Source organism: Urocitellus parryii, chromosome 5 (assembly GCF_045843805.1).
Source record: "Urocitellus parryii isolate mUroPar1 chromosome 5, mUroPar1.hap1, whole genome shotgun sequence".
NCBI classification, from domain to species: domain Eukaryota; kingdom Metazoa; phylum Chordata; class Mammalia; order Rodentia; family Sciuridae; genus Urocitellus; species Urocitellus parryii.
The window spans coordinates 178,146,911-178,168,003 of NC_135535.1; the positions used below are offsets into that span (position 1 = coordinate 178,146,911).

The 21,093-nt window shown below is 39.8% G+C and overlaps 1 protein-coding gene across 5 annotated transcripts in view; it reads left to right on the top strand.

Annotated features, from left to right (window-relative positions):
• The window catches only part of Plce1 (phospholipase C epsilon 1), a 288,120-nt gene that overhangs the window by 260,046 nt on the left and 6,981 nt on the right, over nt 1-21,093 (top strand). For 4 of the 5 annotated variants that reach the window (XM_026397323.2, XM_026397325.2, XM_026397327.2 and 1 more), the window contains 8 exons: nt 451-614; nt 2,125-2,386; nt 4,538-4,656; nt 7,646-7,774; nt 10,996-11,205; nt 16,524-16,682; nt 18,171-18,389; nt 18,714-18,926. In XM_026397323.2, coding sequence (XP_026253108.2) covers nt 451-614; nt 2,125-2,386; nt 4,538-4,656; nt 7,646-7,774; nt 10,996-11,205; nt 16,524-16,682; nt 18,171-18,389; nt 18,714-18,902 — 1,451 coding nt within the window. In that variant the 3' untranslated portion in view covers nt 18,903-18,926. The remainder of the gene's footprint in view (nt 1-450; nt 615-2,124; nt 2,387-4,537; nt 4,657-7,645; nt 7,775-10,995; nt 11,206-16,523; nt 16,683-18,170; nt 18,390-18,713; nt 18,927-21,093) is intronic. The other variant, XM_026397326.2, reaches the window with a different exon arrangement.

The following is a 21,093-nucleotide window of genomic DNA, read 5'->3' on the forward strand; positions in this document are numbered from 1 at the left end:
ATTATTAAGATTTTATCTTGTCTTTGAAATAGCAAGACTTGGCCATACATGATTTGGTATTTGGGGATAAGAAAATACTGCTATCCCTTTCCAAAACTCAGTATAAAATGAGATATTTTGCAAGATTGTGCAGATGTAAGTGATTGATTCCTATTTATAAAGGGAGTTTTTATGTGGCAGAACCTGGTTTGGAGTAAGAACACTGGGCATTTCCATAAACTGTATGTTTCATGGTGACAGAGATTTTCATGTCTTGTTACCTGCTGTATCTGCAGTGCCTAACAACCTAGCGCACACTGGGTTTTGCTGACTGATAACATGAATGGCTGATTATCTCACTTCATGCTTGAGTTTCCAAAAAATTGATGCAAATTTCTTTTGAACTTTAAATTTCTGACTCCGAAGCAACAAAGTGGACGAGCAATATCAGTTTTTTTTCTTGTTTTGCAGATCTTCCTTTACATTTAAATGCCTCCATGTTTGAGGCAAATGGTGGCTGTGGTTATGTATTGAAACCCCCAGTTCTGTGGGACAAGAACTGCCCCATGTATCAGAAGTTTTCTCCACTGGAAAGAGATCTAGACAACATGGAGCCTGCCATCTACTCTTTAACTGTAAGTAGGGCCACTGTTGTGAAGCATTGAAGACTTCCTGAATATAAAACTGGTTTTGAATTCATGGCATTGCAAAGCTGACGTGTCACAGATCACGGGTGGGAACAGATTTAGTTCCCACAACGTCTTTATCTCTCAGAGCAGTGGCTCTGGTTAGGTTAGGGCTGCAGTCATCAGGCACCGAATTTGCCAGAGCCAAGTAGGTGCAGTCAGGAAATCCCTGCTTTACCTGATGTACTAATGATTGTCAGTCTGTCTTCAGGCCCACAGAATCATAACTATGAGTAGATCCCATAAAAGTTGGGCTCCAGCCAAGCACCATGGTACATGCCTATCATTACAGTGATTCAGGAGGCTGAGGCAGGAGGATCTCAAGTTGAAGGCCAGTCTCAGCAATTTAGCAAGACCCTCAGCAACTTAACAAAACCTTTTTATATTTATTTTTGAAAAAATAAATAAATAAAAAGGTCTGGAGGATGTAGCTCAGTGGTTAAGTTGCTGAAGGTCTTGCTAAATTGCTGAGACTGGCCTTCAACTTGAGTTAATCCCCAGTACCAAAAAAAAAAAAAAAGTTGATCTCCTTGCCTTGTTAGATCAGCTCATCTTTAGCTCCAATGAGCTCTAAGATAAAACAAAGCTGCATCAATATGTAAATACAGTGAAGCATCTTTCCTGCTTCTAGTTTACCTTTTATCCTTCTTGGGCCTTTTCTTATATCTTTCATTGCTTAAATAACTTACTATCAAAACTCCACAGACTCCCCTTAAAAACAGATTTCCCTGTTTTTTGTTTGATTTTGGTACCAGGGATTAAACACAGGGGTGCTTAACTGCTGAGCCATATCCCCAGCCCCTTTTTATATTTTATTTAGAGACAGGGTCTCACTGTGTTGCTGAGGGCCTCGCTAAATTGCTGAGGCTGGCTTTGAACTCATAATCCTCCTGCCTCAGCTTCCCCAGCTGCTGGGAATACAGGTGTGCACTACCATGCCCAGCTTCTATTTTCCTGTTCTTTTTTTCTCTCTTAGTTTAACAACAACAACAACAACAACAAATCTGGGTGGGAGTTAGGAAAGAGAGAGACAAGGTCATCTCTCCATCTTTTGATCTTGTCTCCCTCTCTTCAAAGGAAGTCTGCTTATGTCACACCAGATTTCTCTTCAAAGATTTTTCTGACTATCCTGTTTTTTCTTTCTCTCCTTAAGACAGGAGGGCAGCATCTCCTTTTCTCTTTGACCATTTTAGCTAGAGTTGAGTGTAGTTTTATCTGTTTACAGAAGGTTAGGAGTTAATTTTTGACAACACACTCTGTTTGAGTTGAAAGGTTACAGTTAAGTGAATACTGTTGACAAAACAGTTTTTATATGGTTTCAGTAGCTTGAGTACCCGACCTTGTCTATTTACCTTGTCCATGAAGTCATTCTTTGTGGATGGAAGTGGTGAAACCCAGAAGTTGTCTTCCCTTCTCTTTCATCTTCTGTGACCTTGATCCTTTTTTTCTCCCCCTTCAGATTGTCTCTGGCCAAAATGTGTGCCCTAGTAACAGCACAGGAAGCCCGTGCATAGAAGTGGACGTCCTGGGCATGCCCCTGGATAGCTGTCATTTCCGTACGAAGCCCATCCATCGAAACACTCTGAACCCCATGTGGAACGAACAGTTTCTGTTCCGGGTTCACTTTGAAGATCTTGTATTTCTTCGTTTTGCAGTTGTGGAAAATAACAGTTCAGCGGTAACTGCTCAGAGAATCATTCCACTCAAGGCTTTAAAACGAGGTAGAATGAAAATCCCGAGCAGCACCCATGGTACCCCTGGCATTTTTTAAAGGCAGGCATGAAGCAAGGAAAGAAAAGAAGGGAGAGTTGTGGGGGGTTGCAAAAGTGAGCCATGGTTGGAGGTGGTGCCTGGAAGACATCCAGTATTGGAAGCCAGGGTGGTATTAGATAGAAAGCAGAGGAAAGAGAATTTTTGAGCAAAGGCCAGGGCTGATGGCTTGTGGATTGGCTTTAGTGTGGCGCTCTGAGGAATTTTGGCTTCTTGCACCTGGCTCATGCATTGCTTCTCAAACTGATGTGCACAGGAATCACTTTGGTAATAACATGCAAATCCCAGTTACATAGGTCTGGGTCAGGGCTTGAGATTCTGCCTTTCTTTCTTTGTTTATTTTTTAGACCTTTATGTATTTATTTATGTGGTGCTGAGGATTGAACCCAGTGCCTCACATGTGCTAGGCAAGTGCTCTACCACTGAACCACAACCTCAGCCCCAACATTCTGCCTTTCTAACAAGCTTCCAAAGGTGGTGATTCTGCTGAACTACACTAAGTACCAGGTTCTACATGTTCTACATGTTTCCCCCAATCTCTCCAGCCATACTCAAACTGCCATTCTCTGAGGTCCACAGACACATTGCAATTTCCTACTTCTTAATTATTTCCTATTTTTCTTCTCCATTGTGCAAAATCCCCTAATTATTATATTTGTTTGCTGGGGGATTAATAAGAAAATACCACAACAAGCAACTCAGGAGGCTGAGACAGAAGAATCTTGAGTTCAAAGCCAGCCTCAGCAAAAGGAAGGTGCTAAGCAACTCAGTGAGACCCTGTCTCTAAATAAATAAAAAAAATATGGCTGGGGATGTGGCTTAGTGGTACAAAAACACACAAACAAACAAATGCAGAAATTTGTTTTCCCGCAGTTCTAAGGGCTAGAAGCCTGATTCAAGGTGGCAGCAGGTCTGGTCTCTTCAGAGGCCTCTCTTCCTGGCTTGCAGATGCCAAGCTTCTCAAAGTGTCCTCCGATGATCTTAGTCTGTGTGCACATGTCTGTGTCCTATTAGCCTCTTCCTCTAAGGACACTGGTCATATTGGATTAGAGTCCACCCTTATGACCCCATTTTAACATACTTACCTCAATAAAGGACCTATCTCCAAATAGAGTCACATTCTGAGGTACTAGAGGTTCGGGTTTCAACATATGAATGGGGAGCACAATTCAACCCATGAGAGTTATTATAGAAATGTGAGAAAGAAAGAATAGCAAAAATATTTTTTTTAATTATCCATCATTCCATCTCCCCAATATAATCACTTTAGGTGAACATCTTTTGCAGACTTCATTTCTCTGCCCATGCATGTGACACATGAGATATGTTTTTAAACAATAGGCTCCCTACTAATCTTAGTATTTGCAAGTTACTAGTTTTCACTCTCTAATGTATATGATGAGCAACTTTTCATGTTACCTGTATATTGACATTACCACTCTTTTTTTAACCACTTTTTTTTTTTACTACTTTTATTGGCTGCACATGCCTTGATGTCAAAATGATCAGGTTTTCCTGCTAATTTTTTTTAAATGAGGTTACTTTTTTATACTTTATTTTATTCATTTGGTTTTTTTATTTTTTAAATATATATTTTTAGATATTGATGGGCCTTTATTTTGTTCATTTATTTATATGTGATGCTGAGAATCGAACCCCATGTCTCACACATGCTAGGCAAGTGCTCTACCACTGAGCCACAACCCCAGCCCCTCATTTGTTTTTTTAAATATTTTTTAGTTGTAGATGAACATAATACCTTTATTTTATTTATTTATTTATTTTTTAATGTGGTGCTGAGGATCAAACCCAGGGCTTCACATGTGCTAGGCAAGTGCTCTATCACTGAGCTACCACCCCAGCCCTTTCCTGCCAATTTTTGTTTGAATTTAGAGTATCTGTTTGAGTCTAAGTTAGGAACAGTACTGGACAGTACCCTCCCAGTAAAAAGGTGCCTACTAGTCACATGCCTGTCGTCATCTATTGCCCATTTTAAGGTGATATTTCTACCTATCATTTGTTAATCTCCTTGGAGTATCTTCTTTGCAGAGCTCTATAGTACTTGGGTTAATAGGCTTTTCCCAATTTCTACAATATTTCAGGATATCGACATCTTCAGCTGCGAAACCTCCACAATGAAGTCCTGGAAATCTCTAGTTTGTTTATAAACAGCAGAAGAATGGAAGAAAATTCCTCTGGCAGTACCTTGCCAGCCTCTTTGGTAATTAAGTTCTATTTCAATCAGCATGTTTGAGGGGATTGCTACACTGGAGGTGGGCTTTCTTTTGCTATAGCAAAGTGGTCTGTGAGAGTCATGAATTGGGTGGCCGTGGAAGTAATAACAGCTGAAACTTGGCTCTTGACAAAGCACTCTACACATACACCACCTCACAAGTTCCCTACATGAGACCCATGCCCACAGAAGTCTGAGGACCACTGGAGCAGAGTTCAGTCCACTAATCTAGGGTAGTTTATTTAAACAGTAAACATAGCTTTAATAAACTGGTTAATTTCATTCTGCTTCCTCTTTAAAAATATATTTGAAAGTATGTCCATTGATTACCTTGTCTACATGTCTAATCATCTGATCGCTATTGTATCAATCTGACGATGCGGCATAGGAGTAAGGAGTTTTGGAAAGGCACCTGTGCTCACAATAATGGCACTGGCTGGGACCCACTTCTGCCACCGTCTATAAATAGCCCTGCCTTCTTCTCTGGTCTTCTCTTACCCTTACTCCTGTTGGTCTCTTCCCTCTCTGTCCTTGATCTTATCTCCTTGGGTTTTTCTCCTTTTCTTTTCAGCACTCCACATCAGCCTTAACTGAACAAATCTGTGGAGCTTTAAAAATATCCTTGTGCCCAAGCCACACTCCACACCAATTAAGTCAGAATCTAGGGCTGGGGGCCCAGGCATCTGTCTTTTGAAAGATCCCTTGGTGATTCCAGTGGGTGACCAAGGCTGAGAACAACCCTTTGGTCAGGGTGGAGGAAGGTATGAGCTCCACCTTGCGCAGAAGATTGACAGGTGGGAACAGGCCTCACTTCCTGGTCCCAGAGAGCAGGGATCAGGTGCTTTCAGAGAGGCAAAACAGGTTTGTTACCCAGCTCTGGGTTGGTTGCTTCCATATCTATTAGAGCTGAAGGCTGCACAAATGCTGCAAATTCACTGTCTTCACTCACACTTCTGACACCAAAATGCACGTTGTCTTTTCCACACCACTGCTCCTCCTCTCCAGCACCAGTTTGGGATCTTGCATTTAAACTTGATTCTGACACTTTTCACCTGGAGTTAGTGGCAGAGCCCACAAATTAATGGTTTAGTCTCATAAGACTTCCCCTGCTTCAGATGCCAATCACCAGTCCCTGATTGTCACTGGGACTTCTAACAGTCCAGCTAGGGACAAAGACCACATATCTATTTATTTTTTATACCACACCATACATTCCTTGGGGTTCTCAGGCAGCAGCTTCTATGCCTGGTAGGTACACATTCTTCAGCCATAGCAGACACCACCCTTCAGTGCTAAAGCCAATAACTGGACATTTTCCTAGATTTCTCCCTCTCTCTTATGCCCCCTAGTTAAGACTTAGTAGTTTTCAAATACAGTCATCTCTGTCCATCTTTCTGCCTTGGTCCTGATTCATTCTCATCTGGCTATGACAGTGGGTTCCTAAGTGGTCTCTTTTTCACCGCGGTTGTCCTCTCTGCCTTCCTTTAGAATCTCCCAGGCAGATCTATCTAATCTGATCAATGTCATTCCTCACAGAAATCGTTCTTTGGTTTTCCATTGCTTTCAGGGTAAAGTTTATACCAGAGGTAACAAAAATCCAATGCAGGAGGATGCTAGGAGGATGAGGTGAATGTACATACATGGGCTGGGCAGAGACTCCAGGAAAGCAGAGAGTTCTTGGAGGAGCAGCTTAGAGGAGCAGCTGTTACCCAGCTCTCAGCTCCAGCTGCTTGTCGCCATGCAGTATCACCAGATCTTCTGGTTTGGGGGGAGAACCAGGACATCTGTATTTTTATTAATGTTGGTAACATTTTTACCTTTTTAAAAACATAGTAGAGGTTAACCCATGCAATTAAAGTATGTGTGTTTTATGGGATGCAAATAATACCTCAGTAAAACTGATTAGATGAAAACACATTGTGCAAGCACAGCAAAATAGCCAACCTTTTCTCTCCACCCCAAATAAAAATAAAGTTCATGTTAAAACACTTCAGCCCTCCAATTGCCATTTTGCAAGTTCCAGTCCAAAGTTTAGCCAGTTCCATAAAGTCCTGCAGGAATGTGCATTGCCAAGGCTCAGGCTTTCTCCCTCCCGCACATGAGCCACTGACCTTGCTGAGGTGCCCAGAATGACCTGACCTAGGTCCCTGCTGAATCTCTGCACAGGTGCTGCATCAATTTGGGATCCCCTTGTTCCACTCTTCATCTGCTAGATCACATTGGGTCCTTCAAGACTTACATGAGACCATTTTCAGGAAGCCCTCCCGCCCCCAGGTTTCCTCCAAACCTCCTGTGGGTTCCCAAGCAACTTACCATGCTTCTTACAATGGCCCCTTTCTCCTCTAGCTTCGAATTCTACTTGGAGCCCTTGAATGCTGGAATAATATCTCATTTGTCTCTGAATCTCCAGGGCTAGGCATAATGTCTGATTCACTATAGGCTCTCCATAAATGATTTCATATTTTGAATGATTATCTTAATATGCAAAATGCTCAAAGAGTTGAGTTACACACACACCAAGTTCTTCCTAATGGACATACTTTCTCTATTGTGATTATTTGTGTGCCTGGACAGTGAGCTAAGGGAAGACATTTTATTTATCATCTTACTATTCAAAATTCTAACCCAGTCCCCCAAGAGGGATGGAATGCAATAGATAATGTTGAATTTCAGTTCATAAATAAGGACTAACATTTATTTCAGATAACATAAGTCCCTAGTTATAATAGAAAGAGACATTGATTGAAAATAAGTCAATTCTTTGGTGGTGTGCTGTTAAGTAATCTCCCTAATCTATTAAAAAAGATGTACATTGTCTCTCCTACCTCATTCATATCAGGTTATAAATGGTTATAAATTCTTGTCTTTTGCATTTATATATCCCTCTAAATACTTCTAAGTACATCACCCCTGTATGGAATAGAACTAGAAATATAGTAATTAGAGTGAATGAAAATCATGTGATCTTCCTTCACAGATGTTTAATACAGAAGAGAGAAAATGTTCACAGACTCACAGAGTCACAGTGCATGGGGTCCCAGGTCCAGAGCCCTTTGCTGTCTTTACTATAAATGGAGGCACCAAAGCCAAGCAGCTTCTCCAACAGGCAAGTCTACTGGACCTATGGTTAGGAGAATACAAATCTAATGTATATAGATGTATGTGTGTGTGTGAGTATGTGTGTAAGCATACACATGTGGACATCAATGCACAAATGTCTGTGCTGATTATACACTTTTTAAATATTTGTGAATGAGATCAGCTCTAAGAATGACCTGAAGATAATCTCCAGTTCCATCCGTTAGCAGGCAAATGCCATGATTTCATTCTTCTTTATGGCTCAGTAACATTCCCTTGTGTATATGTACCACATTTTCTTTATCCATTCATCTGTGAAGGGCACCTAGGTTCGTTCCATAGATTAGCTATTGTGAATTGAGCTGCTATAAACATTAAGATGACCATGTCACTATAGTATGCTGATTTTCAGTCCTTTGGGTATATGCCAAGGAGGGAAATAAGCCAATCCCCCCAAAAACCAAAGGCCAAATGTTTTCTCTGATATGCAGATACTAACTACAATAAGTGGGGGAGGGGGGTAGGTAGGGAAGAATAGAAGTACTTTGGATTAAGCCAAGGGGAATGAAGGGAAGGGAGAAGGAATGAGAATAGGAAAGATAGTAGAATGAATCAGACTTTATGTTTTTATGTGCATGACCAATATAAGTCTACATGACTACATGACCAATGTAAATCTACATAATGTACGACCAGAAGAATGAGAGGTTATACTCCATATACGTTTAATATGTCAAAATACATTCTACTATCATGTATAACTAATAAGAACAAATAAAAAAATATAAAAATAAGAATGGCCTGAGGAATCTTGGTACTACTAGACAAGCTACCTTAACCACAGAGAAATTTTTAACAATTCTTCAACCACGTAAAACTTAAAAATCAGAACAAATGGCCTTCCAACCATATAAAATTTTTCCCTCTAAGTCTAGACACAGGCCTCATCTTCCTTCATAATGCAGCACTTACTAATCATTCAGAATTTACACAGGAGCTAAATGAAGTCTGTTTGCCATCCTAGAAGTTGAATCAGATTCCCAGAGCATCCGGGTAGACCACATGGGCCAAGGACACATCTCCAGCACTTGAAGCCTAAGGCTCTCCTTTGCATGTGGAGCCCTCCCTCCCTATTTCCCCCTGGCACTTGATCTTGACCTTTGAAGTCCTACCCATCTGGTGATGTAAAGAAGCAAGGAAAGCCTGAACAAGAGAACATGAGCCTCTTACCCCAAACCCTGAGCAAGCAGGCCTAAGCCCCTTCACGCCAGGACACTTCTGCTCTAGATCCCTTTAGCAATCTTGAGGCCTTCTGCACGCAAAATCACTGTCTATGGCAGGACTTCTAAGAGGGAGAGACCAGGAACAAAGAGCAGCATCCAGAAGAGAAAGGGCAGCTCTCCACAGGGCAAAGCAGAGCCCATGTGTAACTCTCTTTCTCTGCACACTAGAAGCTCTACCCCTGCTTGACACAGTGGCTGATTATCCTTGTAGATTCTTTTATTCTTAACCCACTTCAGAACTCCTCCTCCTCCTTGAGGATAGGCCAACTGGAGCAAGGACCAAGGGAGTGACCCTGGAACTCCCTCTGAAATTAGGGCATATGATGAAATGTAGCTGGAATCAGATAATGTGTGGGGAAATTAAAAACCAACTGAACAACCATACCAAGTATTAATAAGTGTCTCTGTCCTTTGAAGGTATAGATCCGCCAACAATTTAGCCAACATTTTATAATTAGGTGGATCATAGAAAACCATTAGGTATCATACTTTACAGATCATCAAAAAGAAGTTTCTGTCAAATGTGTGTATGCGTGGGTGTTGTGTTTTTGTTTTTGTTTTTGTTTTTTTTTAACCAATCAATCCATGAACTTCAGCGTTCACAATCATAAAGCACTGCCAAGGTTTTGTAAGATAAAGACAACTTCTAATAGGCCATCCACGAAAAGCAGCCACTTATTGTCACCCTTATTGTCATATCTGCAAAGAAGTCCTCAGAACAGAAGAAGGCAGACAGTGACCCTCTCATGGCGTCTTCATACGCTGAATTATCCCTGAACTGGTAGTTCTGAGCTTCAGGCAACCTGATTGACTTGGCCCCCACAGAATCAATAATACGGTGTCTGTTTTAGACCGAGGGCCGAGGTGGAGGGATCAGAATCTTCTGAGAATCTTCTGCTCCACCAACCTCAGTATATTACCTTCTGCTTTCTTTCCAAGTGAGAAAATGTTGACTCTGGTCACTGCATGGTTGACACAGGCCTGGGGAGAAGGGGATTTGCTTAATCCAGGCCAGGTGGCAGCAGCTTTCTCTCATCACCCAGCCACTTTTACAGGGAGGTGACACAGGGGGGTTTCTTCATCATGGCTAACATTTACTCCCTTGGAGATCCACCTTTTGTTAGTAATCTGCTAACGAGTGAGAAAGAACACATCAGTAAAGGTATCTACAGTGATGGCTAGTATTTATTGAGTTTTCATACTTTACACTTTATTCTCATAATGTTCTCATAATGTTACACTTTATGCCTCAATCATAAAACAAACTGAAATTAAGAGAATGTTGCTAATGGCTGTTCTTAGTTTTTAGATGGGAGAACTGAATTTCCGAGGGATTAAGTATCTTGCCCAACACTTCAGAGACAGGAAGGTCCAGGTTTGACTGGCTCCAGATCCTTGTCACAATCACGCCATGTAAACTGCACAGGGTCAGTAGCCAACAAAGAAAATACTTCCTGCTGGGTTTTTAAGGCACTCTGTCAGGAGTTTACCGAAAGGAGAATTCCCAGCAACTTAGATCAGATGAGAATTTAGCCTTGTGGAACCTTCCATGAGAAGATGATTGAGTATTTCCAATGTGAGAAGACGAGATTATTTTAGTAAAAGCTGGATGAGGTTCTTTGCCCTCTGTTCTGTTTACGAGATTACAAAGGGCTAAATTCATGGAGTGAAAAACCTAAAGTTTTTAATTTAGTAGGAACTCTCATTCCAGCAGTGGGAAAATAGCTATGCTGTCTGGGGATTGTGGAGAAATTGTACCATTGCCCAGAATGGACATAAACAATCCTTTCTGGACATACAAGAATTCTTAGATCTTCCAGAAAGAATTATGCAACACTCCAGAGGAGGTTTTGCTTATAAATTTCACATCAAACCTATCTGAACATCGTGAAGATTTGTTTTGAATTTAAGCTTGTGCTACACTCCTTAGAAGTGAGCCCAATTTTGCCATTGTTTTTTTCTTTAGATTCTGACAACTGAACAAGACACCAAACCTATCATCACAGATTATTTTCTGATGGAAGAAAAGTATTTTATATCTAAAGAAAAGAATGAATGCAGGAAACAACCGTTCCAGAGAGCCATTGGTCCAGAGGAAGAGATCATGCAGATTTTAAGCAGCTGGTTTCCAGAAGAAGGCTACGTGGGCAGGATTGTCTTAAAAACCCAGCAGGAAGTAAGTGTATTCTGGGAACAGCCAACACAGTTACAGCTCAGTGGTTAGCCTTCTCACCACTCACCACCTCCCTCAAATCCTGAGCTTCTTTCATTGCAACTTGGTGTATATTGTTCTTCTTAAGTAAATATGGTGAGATGATTTTATTTTTCCATACATATCTTGGACTAGGGTTGTGACTCAGTGGTAGAGTGGTTGCCTAGCATGCATGAGCACTGGATTCGATCCTTAGCACAACATAAAAATAAAAATAAAAGATATTGTGTCCACCTAAAACTAAAAAATACGTGTTAAAAAAAAAAGAAAGTTATCTCTAACTTGCAGAAATTCAGTCTAAAAAAACATCTTTTATAAAGCAAGAACTTAAAGGATCCCTGTGCATGTTATCAGCTGTGAGTCCAGTATTTTATTTGTATATGAAAAGACATTGTTGTAGTTGGGCACTGAGGTATACACCTGTAATCCCAGTTACCTGGGAGGCTGAGGTAGGAGGATCCCAAGTTTGAGGCCAGCCTAGGATTGCACACAGTTTAGAACTTAAGAACTATTTATTTTTGGAATGTTCCATTTAATATTTTCAGGCTATGGTTCTGAAACTGCAGAATGTAAAACCTCAGATAAGGGGGACTCCTCTGTTCTGTAATGCAGGGTCTGTAGGAATTCTACATTTTAATGTTGATTGCTTTCTTGTTAGTGCCTGCTAAATATAAAGTTTTAGCCAAAACAGGTTGAGCATTCCTTAAATTGTTCAAACCATATATTGCAAAATAATTTACAACATTGAAAGGTATTTGAATGATCTCATGCTATAATGGACAATGTATTACATATAACCTGTGAAGTCTGTGCAAATATTCCAAAATCGGAAACATTTCAGTCTCAAGCATTTCAGATAGGGCCACTCAACCTATAAAAGTTTCTGTACTGGTATGTAAAACAGCACGATTTGAAAATACTCCATAATTTCACATAAAGTAAGAGTAATCTCTCAGCATTGGTCAGAATTAGTAAAAATTTATATTACCCGTGCTAATATTTCCATGATCATCTCCACAAAGGAAAGAAAGCAACTTCTGCCCTGTGACTCCAAATAGGTTGACTCCCATTTGACTGTGTTAATAGAACACTTCTTTTTCTTTTCTTTTTTGGTACTGGGGATTGAACCCAGGGGTGCTTTATCACTGAGCTACATTCCCAGCCCTTTTTAAAAATTTTTAATTTTGAGACAGGGTCTCACTAAGTTGCTGAGGCTGGCCTCAAACTTGCAATACTTCTGCCTCAGCCTTCTAGGTGCTGGGATTATAGGCGTACACCACTGTGCCCGCAAACCAATTTTTTCTTGAATAAACTGATTAACATGTCACTACCTTACTGCCATTTTTGAAATAGTATATAAGGTTATTGTTCTAGCATAGACAGTCTTTATGATATTCGAATAACAAAGCAATTGAGTCAATTCAATATTTATTAATCATATAATATGTGCCAGGTCCCATTCTGAGCACCTGGCCTGATCCTTTTGGCTCGTAATAGAACATAGTGGTCCATGTCTACTGGGCACAGTGGAGATGATAGTAAATTTTATCCTTTGTGTGTCATTTTTTCAATCCCTGATTACTGTGAATGTGACCTGAATCTTTCCTAGAACTCTAGGATCTGTTCTGAGACCCAGAGCCACCACCTTCCTTCCCTAACTGTATCTCAGACCATAAAAGGATACTTGGTTTAAGCAAAGAAATGTAATTATCTCTCCAGCCTCCTCTCCCTGTCAGGCATTGGAATTGCTAAGACAGAGAACAATCATTAGAAACAGTTCTAATGATAATCACTTCAGGAGAAGATATCAGAGAGCTTAACTGGACTTTTGAGCCCTTTAATTTCTAATTTCCCCCCCCCATTTCCTATTTCTAATTGTCTTGCCTTGTTAAAATGCATTCTTTAAGTGACAATGCCAGTGAATAAGTAAAATTTTCAAACCATTTATTGTATGATCATTTATAACACTGAAAAGTCTCAAAAACCCACTATTTTTAACGAGCTCATGATGTAATGAAAACCGTTTTACACACAGGGAAATAGAATCAGAGAGGTTACAAGCATGACAGGATCAGAAGTAGAAAGAGCTCAAGTCTTAGGCAGGCTGTTCCTTCTGCCATCCTGTGCTCCCAACACTAGAATTGCATCAGTCCTGTGGATTATCCACACCCAGCATGGTGGGAGGCAGTGGGAGGCATGAGCAGGAGGCAAGATAGACAGGCTGCTGTCTAAGAGGACATCATTCTATGGTTAGGACTGAGCAGTCTGGAGATGCCCTGAAGGCAATTTAAATGTATATGACAACAGGCAGTAGAGATCTCAGAAGTAGATGCTAATAAATGCTGGTAGAAGAGAAGCATTTTGAAGGAAAAGGGGGATAAATTAGAAAGAAAAGCTAATAAGCTTTTATCTCATAAGTAGAATTACACCGAGTTCTCCTTGATATATCTTTGTGGGGAGGTTTTTGAAATGACTAAAATCTATCCCAAAAGATAACAAATTGCATTTAGTGTATTCAGGTTTAACTAGTGCATAATGATAGCAAAATTTACTGAGGCTGGGGTGTAGTTCAGTGGTAGAGCATATGATCAGCATTATGAGGCATTGGGTTCAATCCCCAGCACTTAAAAAAAAAAAAAAAAGACTCTGATTGAAAAGTGACTTTAGCAATCATTGAAGGCAAACAGGCACTTACGATTGATAGATTTGGGTTATAAGTATTTCCATTTATTTTATCATTTGGAAATTTTAAGATATATAAGTAGTTTGCCTATATCAATTAAAAGTCCCTAAATTGCTGTCTGTGACCTCTGACCTCTCCAGCTTGCCTTGTGTACTTTTTTTTGTTTCCTTGGCTGTAGAGCCCTCAGCCACATCTTCCTATAGTCAATGTGACCCCCTCTGACTACTGCTGGATTTGAAATCAGACAAGCCTGGGCTCTGCTGCAAATTAGGCTATCCTGAATAGGTCACCTAACTTTTGTAAACCTCACTGCCTTAATTTATAAAATCTATAATAGAAACTACGTCATTTAACAAAACAACACTGTTGCTTACAACAAAACTCACTGTCAAAATATAGACAATATATACAAAAATAAGTGAAGAGGCTGAGGTTGTGGCTCAGTGGTAGAGCGTTTGCCTTGCATCTGTGAGTCACTGGGTTCATACCTCTGTACCACATAAAATAAATAATTAAATAAGTTGTTCAACTTAAAAAATAAGTTTTCTTGTTAAAAAAATTAAAATTAAAAAATAAGTGAAAAGGGGTTATGATGAGAGCTACTGTTATTATTTCTGTTCATAATTTGTGACTTATGGGACTGAAAACTCCCTAAATATGAACAAACTCTGAATGGGGCTCTAAGGAGTCCTCTTAAAAGTGATGCATTGGGCTGGGATTGTGGCTTAGTGGGGGCTGGGGTTGTGGCTCAGTGGCAGAGCACTTGCCTTGCACATATAAGGCACTGGGTTTGATCCTCAACACCACATAAAAATAAGTAAACAAAATAAAGATATTGTGTCCTTCTATAACTAAAAAAAATTTTAAATATATTTTTTAAAGTGATGCATTGTTTTGGGGACATTTTATGCAGCATTTTAGAACTTTTTTTCTTATTTCTTGCTTCCTGATTTTTGGGACACTGAGATTATAAATTCTGCTATGTGAATCACCCCATCCTCACTCTCTGACTAAACATGATCAGTGCAATGGCAGCCACATCATATTATGCAGGAAGATCTCTTGGAATGGACATGAAATGATGAGTACAGTCTTTTAAGTGAGGACTCAAGTTTTAGAGTGGGAACAAATCTCATTTTATATAATAAAATGGATAATAACTCTTGTCCCCTAACCACCCACACCAGTATACCATGAATTGGTTCAAAAAATTCAGTTGTGTAAATTGTAGGGCTATGATTGCACAGGTAATGAAATGATTGATTAGGGCAGGTGGGTGCAGCTCTCTGGCAAGCTCCAGGACCAGTCTTTCGGGTCTTGGTTACAGTTTGGCACCACCTGGTGGCATTTTTCCATCCTTACTTTAATATCAGTGGGGACAATTCTGAGTCATGTTGCTGGGTTGGAACTTCCAGGATGGTGGCAGTAATTCTTGGATCCTTCTGCTTAATTAGCACCATTTCATAGCCTGGACTGGAGATAGTGCTGGGAATAGGAGGATTGTCCTGTCAAGTCCTCATCCCTGAGACGGGGTTGGCTATTCTTTACTAGCCTTCCCTGTCTTCCCTCCTCTCTTGCAGAAGATAATTAAAGCTGCTCTCATTTGAGACTGGGGGATGACAAAAGACAGGAACCATCTTATAATCACATTATAGCTAAATCGCGTAATGCCAGTTTTGTTGTATGCATGTATTCACGTATGCAAAATATATCTGTGTATCCATAACAAATGTTTAGAAGGATATAAAACCTAACAACAGTGAGATGTTCTTTATTTGTTGTGTGTGTGTGTGTATGTGTGTGTAGAATGAGGTGGGGAAAAGAAAAAAAGTATGAGAATAAGAAAAGTTTGCTTTTTTATTGAATTACTTCTATATTTTCAAATTTTTTAAATAAGATGTATATTTCCTTATACTATATATAGAGAGATATGTGTGTGTATATATATGTATATATATTTATATAAATTTACATATACAAAATTCACCAAAAGCCAGTTTATCTAAAGCTAATGCAATAACCCATTTTCATAATTATTGATATTAAAAAAAATTAAATTAAAAAATAATTTTGCTGATATTCATTTCAGTGTGGTTTACCTTCAGCCATTGTATCATGTCAGCCTTTTCACTGTAGGTTTTGTTCACCCAGCTTGTCAGAATGTCAATTTCATGTCTCACATTTCAGAAGTCTAATGATTTCCTAAATGCTCAAAGTCTGTATGGAAATGGTGGGTTTCTCTAAATGTAATTTACTGTGTTCTTATTTGGCTTTTGGTAATTGAAAAAATGGTGAATTTTCTTTTTACAAATTTATCTACAGTTGATTTGGACTCTCAAAATCCATATCTAATAGGAGCAGATGAACTGGCTTATTCTAGGCCAGACCTTCTCAGTGTGTCAATTAGCAGAAATACAATACTTTCTTCCTCTCAAAAGACAGGTATATCTTTTTAGAATAGTTCATGAAATATTAACTAATGTATGAAACATAAATCTAAGAACTTGTTTCTGCATTACCAAGATACAGCTCAAAGTCTTGCTAATTTTTTTTTATTCTGCATCACCTTACCAATTACTGTTTTCATTTTCTAACCTAGACCATAGAAGAGAAAAACATTATTCAAGATGACAAAGAGGTGATCTTGAGCTCAGAGGAGGAGAGTTTCTTTGTCCAAGTGCATGATGTTTCTCCAGAGCAACCTCGAACAGTAATCAAAGCACCCCGTGTCAGCACTGCACAGGATGTCATTCAGCAGGTAAAAACTGCTCTTTGGGGGAGGGGGGTGTAGCTTGTTGGTAGAATGCTTGCCATGCATAAAGCCCTGGGTTCCATCCCAAGCACTGCAAGAAAAATAACTTACTCCCTTCCTCACCTCATTCCTTTTGTCAGTATAAGTTATAGGGACAAATTAGATGTCTGTTTCATTGTTCTAGAATGAAATTCTTCAACAATGGGGACCCGAAAAGGAAGAGTGTGCCTCTGAAGGCTAGGAAATATTAGTGCATTCCTTCAACAGATATTCAGCTAGTGTGCACAGTGAGCCTGGGACTGTGAAGCATTGACAATAGTGGATTTAGAAGGAAGCTCTGCGGAATGGTCATTTCATTGTCCCAGAAATGTCTGAGCCAATATCTAATGACCACCTCTCTGACCCTCTCCCTTCCTCTATCTCAAGCTTCTTTGTCTGCATGGTTTCAGAGAACTGTTTCCTTCCCAACTATGGCCTCCTCATAGTTTGCATTCATTAAGCACCTGAGAAGGGATAGTTTGCATTCATTAAGAGCACAGACCTTGATCAGTTGCTCTAGCTCCAAACCAAGCTGTACAACTTTACTAACTCTGAGGTCCTGAGGAAGATCTCAGATCTGTGCCTCAGCTACTGGGTGCTGGTAAAATAGTTCTTTGGGGTGAAAAGAAAAAAAAAAAAAACCCTATTTATTCCTGTTAATAAGGTAGTGTAAATACTACCTTGTCTGCCTTCACTAGCCCTTTTCTCCACTTAGCTCCAGCACACCCTGTGTGGTAAGACACTGCATAGATAGCATGGAGATAGCATAAATAGTACTTTCCTCACTGGTTGCTGTTAGCACAATGCCTGGCAGGTGGTAAATACTACTGTAAGTTGCTATTCCTTTGTGTGACCATTTGGGTTAATGCTAGTCACCTTAATTATGACTTTGTATTCCAGATTGTGGTTCTTTTGCTCATCTTTGCCTCCTCCAAGTAGAATATCTGGGACAGAGTAGGTCCTCAGAATGAATAAATGCATAAATGAAAGATATTCTTGTACAAAATAAAGGCTGACTTTGTGACTTCTAAAATCCCTTCAACATCCAACACTGCTTAAAAGAGGCAGCCTTGTGGGATGAGGGTTCCTGGGAGGCAGGATTCTGTTCCTCACTGGCTGAATAACCTTCCTATCTATGAGCTTTGGCCTATTTGGAAAATTCGGTTCCAGTCTTTATTCTGTGGCTGACTAGCTATGTTTTCTCTGGAATCTGCTTAACTTTTATAAGTCTAAGCTTCCTCATCTAAATTATAGACCATTAGGAAGCTAAATGAAGTAACCTGAGAAAGTATGTTATACAACTACACAGCTGCACAAAAAGGCACTGGTCAACATGATCTGGAAGATTCCCTCTGTCTCTCAAAGTCTATGCCACTTTTCTACCTTACAGTTTCATTTAGGATGAATGCAGATGTTGGAGATACTTCATTCAGTTGATATTAACTTTTCTTTCAGACATTATGCAAAGCCAAATATTCCTACAGCATCCTTAGCAACCCCAACCCAGGGGACTATGTGCTTTTGGAAGAGGTGGTCAAAGACATGCCCAACAAGAAGTCTTCTACCCCAAAGTCTTCACAGCGAGTCCTTTTGGATCAGGAGTGTGTGTTTCAAGCCCAAAGCAAGTGGAAAGGTGCAGGGAAATTCATCCTTAAGCTAAAGGAGCAGGTACAGGTAAAGTTTAAATTTAATTTGCCCTCTTCATAAATCATTTGATATTCATAATCACGTAGTAACCAGATTTGGGAACTAGTAAAATCTCAAACTTCCTGAGTCAGAGTTTAGGTGGGAAAAAATTGTTGGGCTTTGTTTACACTGTGTAGGAAAAAATGTACTCCCTGTGTGGCAAAGAAGGCCTGAGAGGTGAGTTCCTCAGCCCTTCTTCCAACCTCTACTTACTAGAGATGGAAGTGAAAAGAACTCTGACCTACTGCCATGACTGAGGACCCCGGGTTTAACCTAACATCTAAGCAAATTCTTCCCCCCCCCCCACCACAGGCATCCAGAGAAGACAAAAGAAAGGGCATCTCTTTTGCAAGTGAACTTAAGAAGCTCACCAAGTCAACTAAGCAGCCCCGAGGACTCCTATCACCTCCTCAGCTCACAGTCTCAGAAAATGTCCAAAACAAGGAGGAGAAACCTGTGGGTGGCTTGTCCTCCAGTGACACGATGGATTATCGACAGTGATGGAGGGCAGCACGTTTTACCCAGGTACACTGTCATCACACCACTCTGAAACTGGCTCCACTGAAGCTACTTGATGAAGCATAGTTAGTAGGGTAGCTGTCTTTTCCCAGTCAATGTCCCCCAAAGACAGGTGGAATGGTGCCTTAAGATAAGGCAAGGGCGGGCTAGGTTGTAGCTTAGCGGTAAAGTGCTCACCTATTTTATTTTAATAAAATAAAACTACAATTTAAAAAAAAATATATATATATATATATATATATATATATATATATAAAGAAAAAGAAGATAAGGCAAGAACTCTGAAGACATAAGTAACACTTGAGCTTTTAAACTTTTAGGCCTCCTTATTTTGTAGATAACTAAGCAGAGGCCCCAAGAAGGCAATCAACTTGCCCCAAATGCCACAATGGACTTATTTCATCATAGAACTCTCTTGATAATTAAAAACTCACATGAACATTCTCCAAGGGCTTTTTGGATCATTCAGCTTTTTATTCCTTTGGATTCTGCATTTTATGTTTTTCTAATTTCACTTTGTTTTGGCCTCAATAACCTCATCTCTTTCTGCCTCAATTAAAGAAACAAAACCCAACCAAACAAACAAACAACAACAACAAAAAACCCTGGTATCCAGAATGTAATGATTAAAAAGAAAGCAAAATAACCTAACAGCCTCCATTTTTAAGATGCAACAAATTTAGAGTGTCAGTTGCCAGCTCACTGCTTAGTATTCATATACAAAGTAAATCTCATTCTGTCTTAAGGTAGATCATTCACATCAACCCTGAATGAAAGCATGTGAGGAAAACAAACATAAGTTTCTTTATTTCAAATAGGGCTTTTCTTGAGACTGGTCTGGCTATGTTGCCCAGGCTGACCTCAAATTCCTAGGCTCAAGTGATGCTTCTGCCTCATCCTCCTGAGTAACTGAGACTATAGGCACACACCACCCACCCAGCTTCACTTAGTTTCTTCATGAACTCAAGGGATCATTACATCTGTTTAGTTCTAAGACTTAAAATTCACAGGAGATCAACAGCATCATGAAGACATTAATGCTTATACTACAGAGCTTCACTGTTTTTACCACACTCCCAAATTTCTCACATCAAACAGTAAAATTGCTCACACTTTAAAGAATTCACTGATATATTCTGATGGAACCACACTGGATTCATAACAGCTCAAAAGAAAGCCCAATGCATTAAGATCCTGTTTCTATATTTGAGGAGCATCTTTCAAAATAACTGGTGCCCCAGACTACACTTGTAAGGCTCTTTCAAAATAATAAGCAAGGATAGCCAGGCATGGTGGCACATACCTATAATCCCAGTGGCTGGTGAAGCTAAGACAGGAGGATCACCCGAGCTCAGAGCCAGCCTCAGCAACTTAGTGAGGCACTAAGCAACTCAGTGAGACCCTATCTCTAAATATAATACAAAATAGGGCTAGGGATATGGCTCAGTGGTTAAGTGCCTTTGCGTTCAATTCCCAGTACCAAAAATATAATAATAATAAGCAAGGCTAAATACAGGATATGGCCCCCACCAAAATATCTGCATATCCATCTATTCCAAGAGATCTGGGTTGTTGAGGTTTGTATATAAACACTCGGAAATCCCACAACTATGGCAGCAATTCACGTCACAGTATCAGATAATCTCTGAGGTTCAGTACTTTTTCTCTTGAAAAACATCTGGTATCTCAAATTTTAAAGTTCCAGATTCACTTTCTTTTATGCCCCAATGTTGCTGAAGCAATCATCAGTCCCTCCCCCAAGGGCCAAGTGAATTTAGGACTAGGCACCAATGTTGAGTCTCTCAAACTTTTAGAAATGACTAACCATAGTAGTGGGTCTGTGAGCCTACCATAAGGGCAGTGATCAAAATTCAAAATGTTGTTTCTATCAACATTAGTAAAGTACAGAAGTGATAATGTCACATACATCTAATTCCCATGACAGTAAAATTACACCAAGGTTGGTAAATCTGTCATAAATGTACTACTACACTGAAGTAGCCCTCTGTGTACTCTAAGACTGCACCATGTACATAAGAATACAACTACTAGAAATTTGCACACCACATAAACATAACTGCTTATATTTTAGGAGAGGGGAACAACTACTGGAAATTTGCACACCACATGAACATAATGCTTATATTTTAGGAGAGGGGAAGAGAGTGATAGT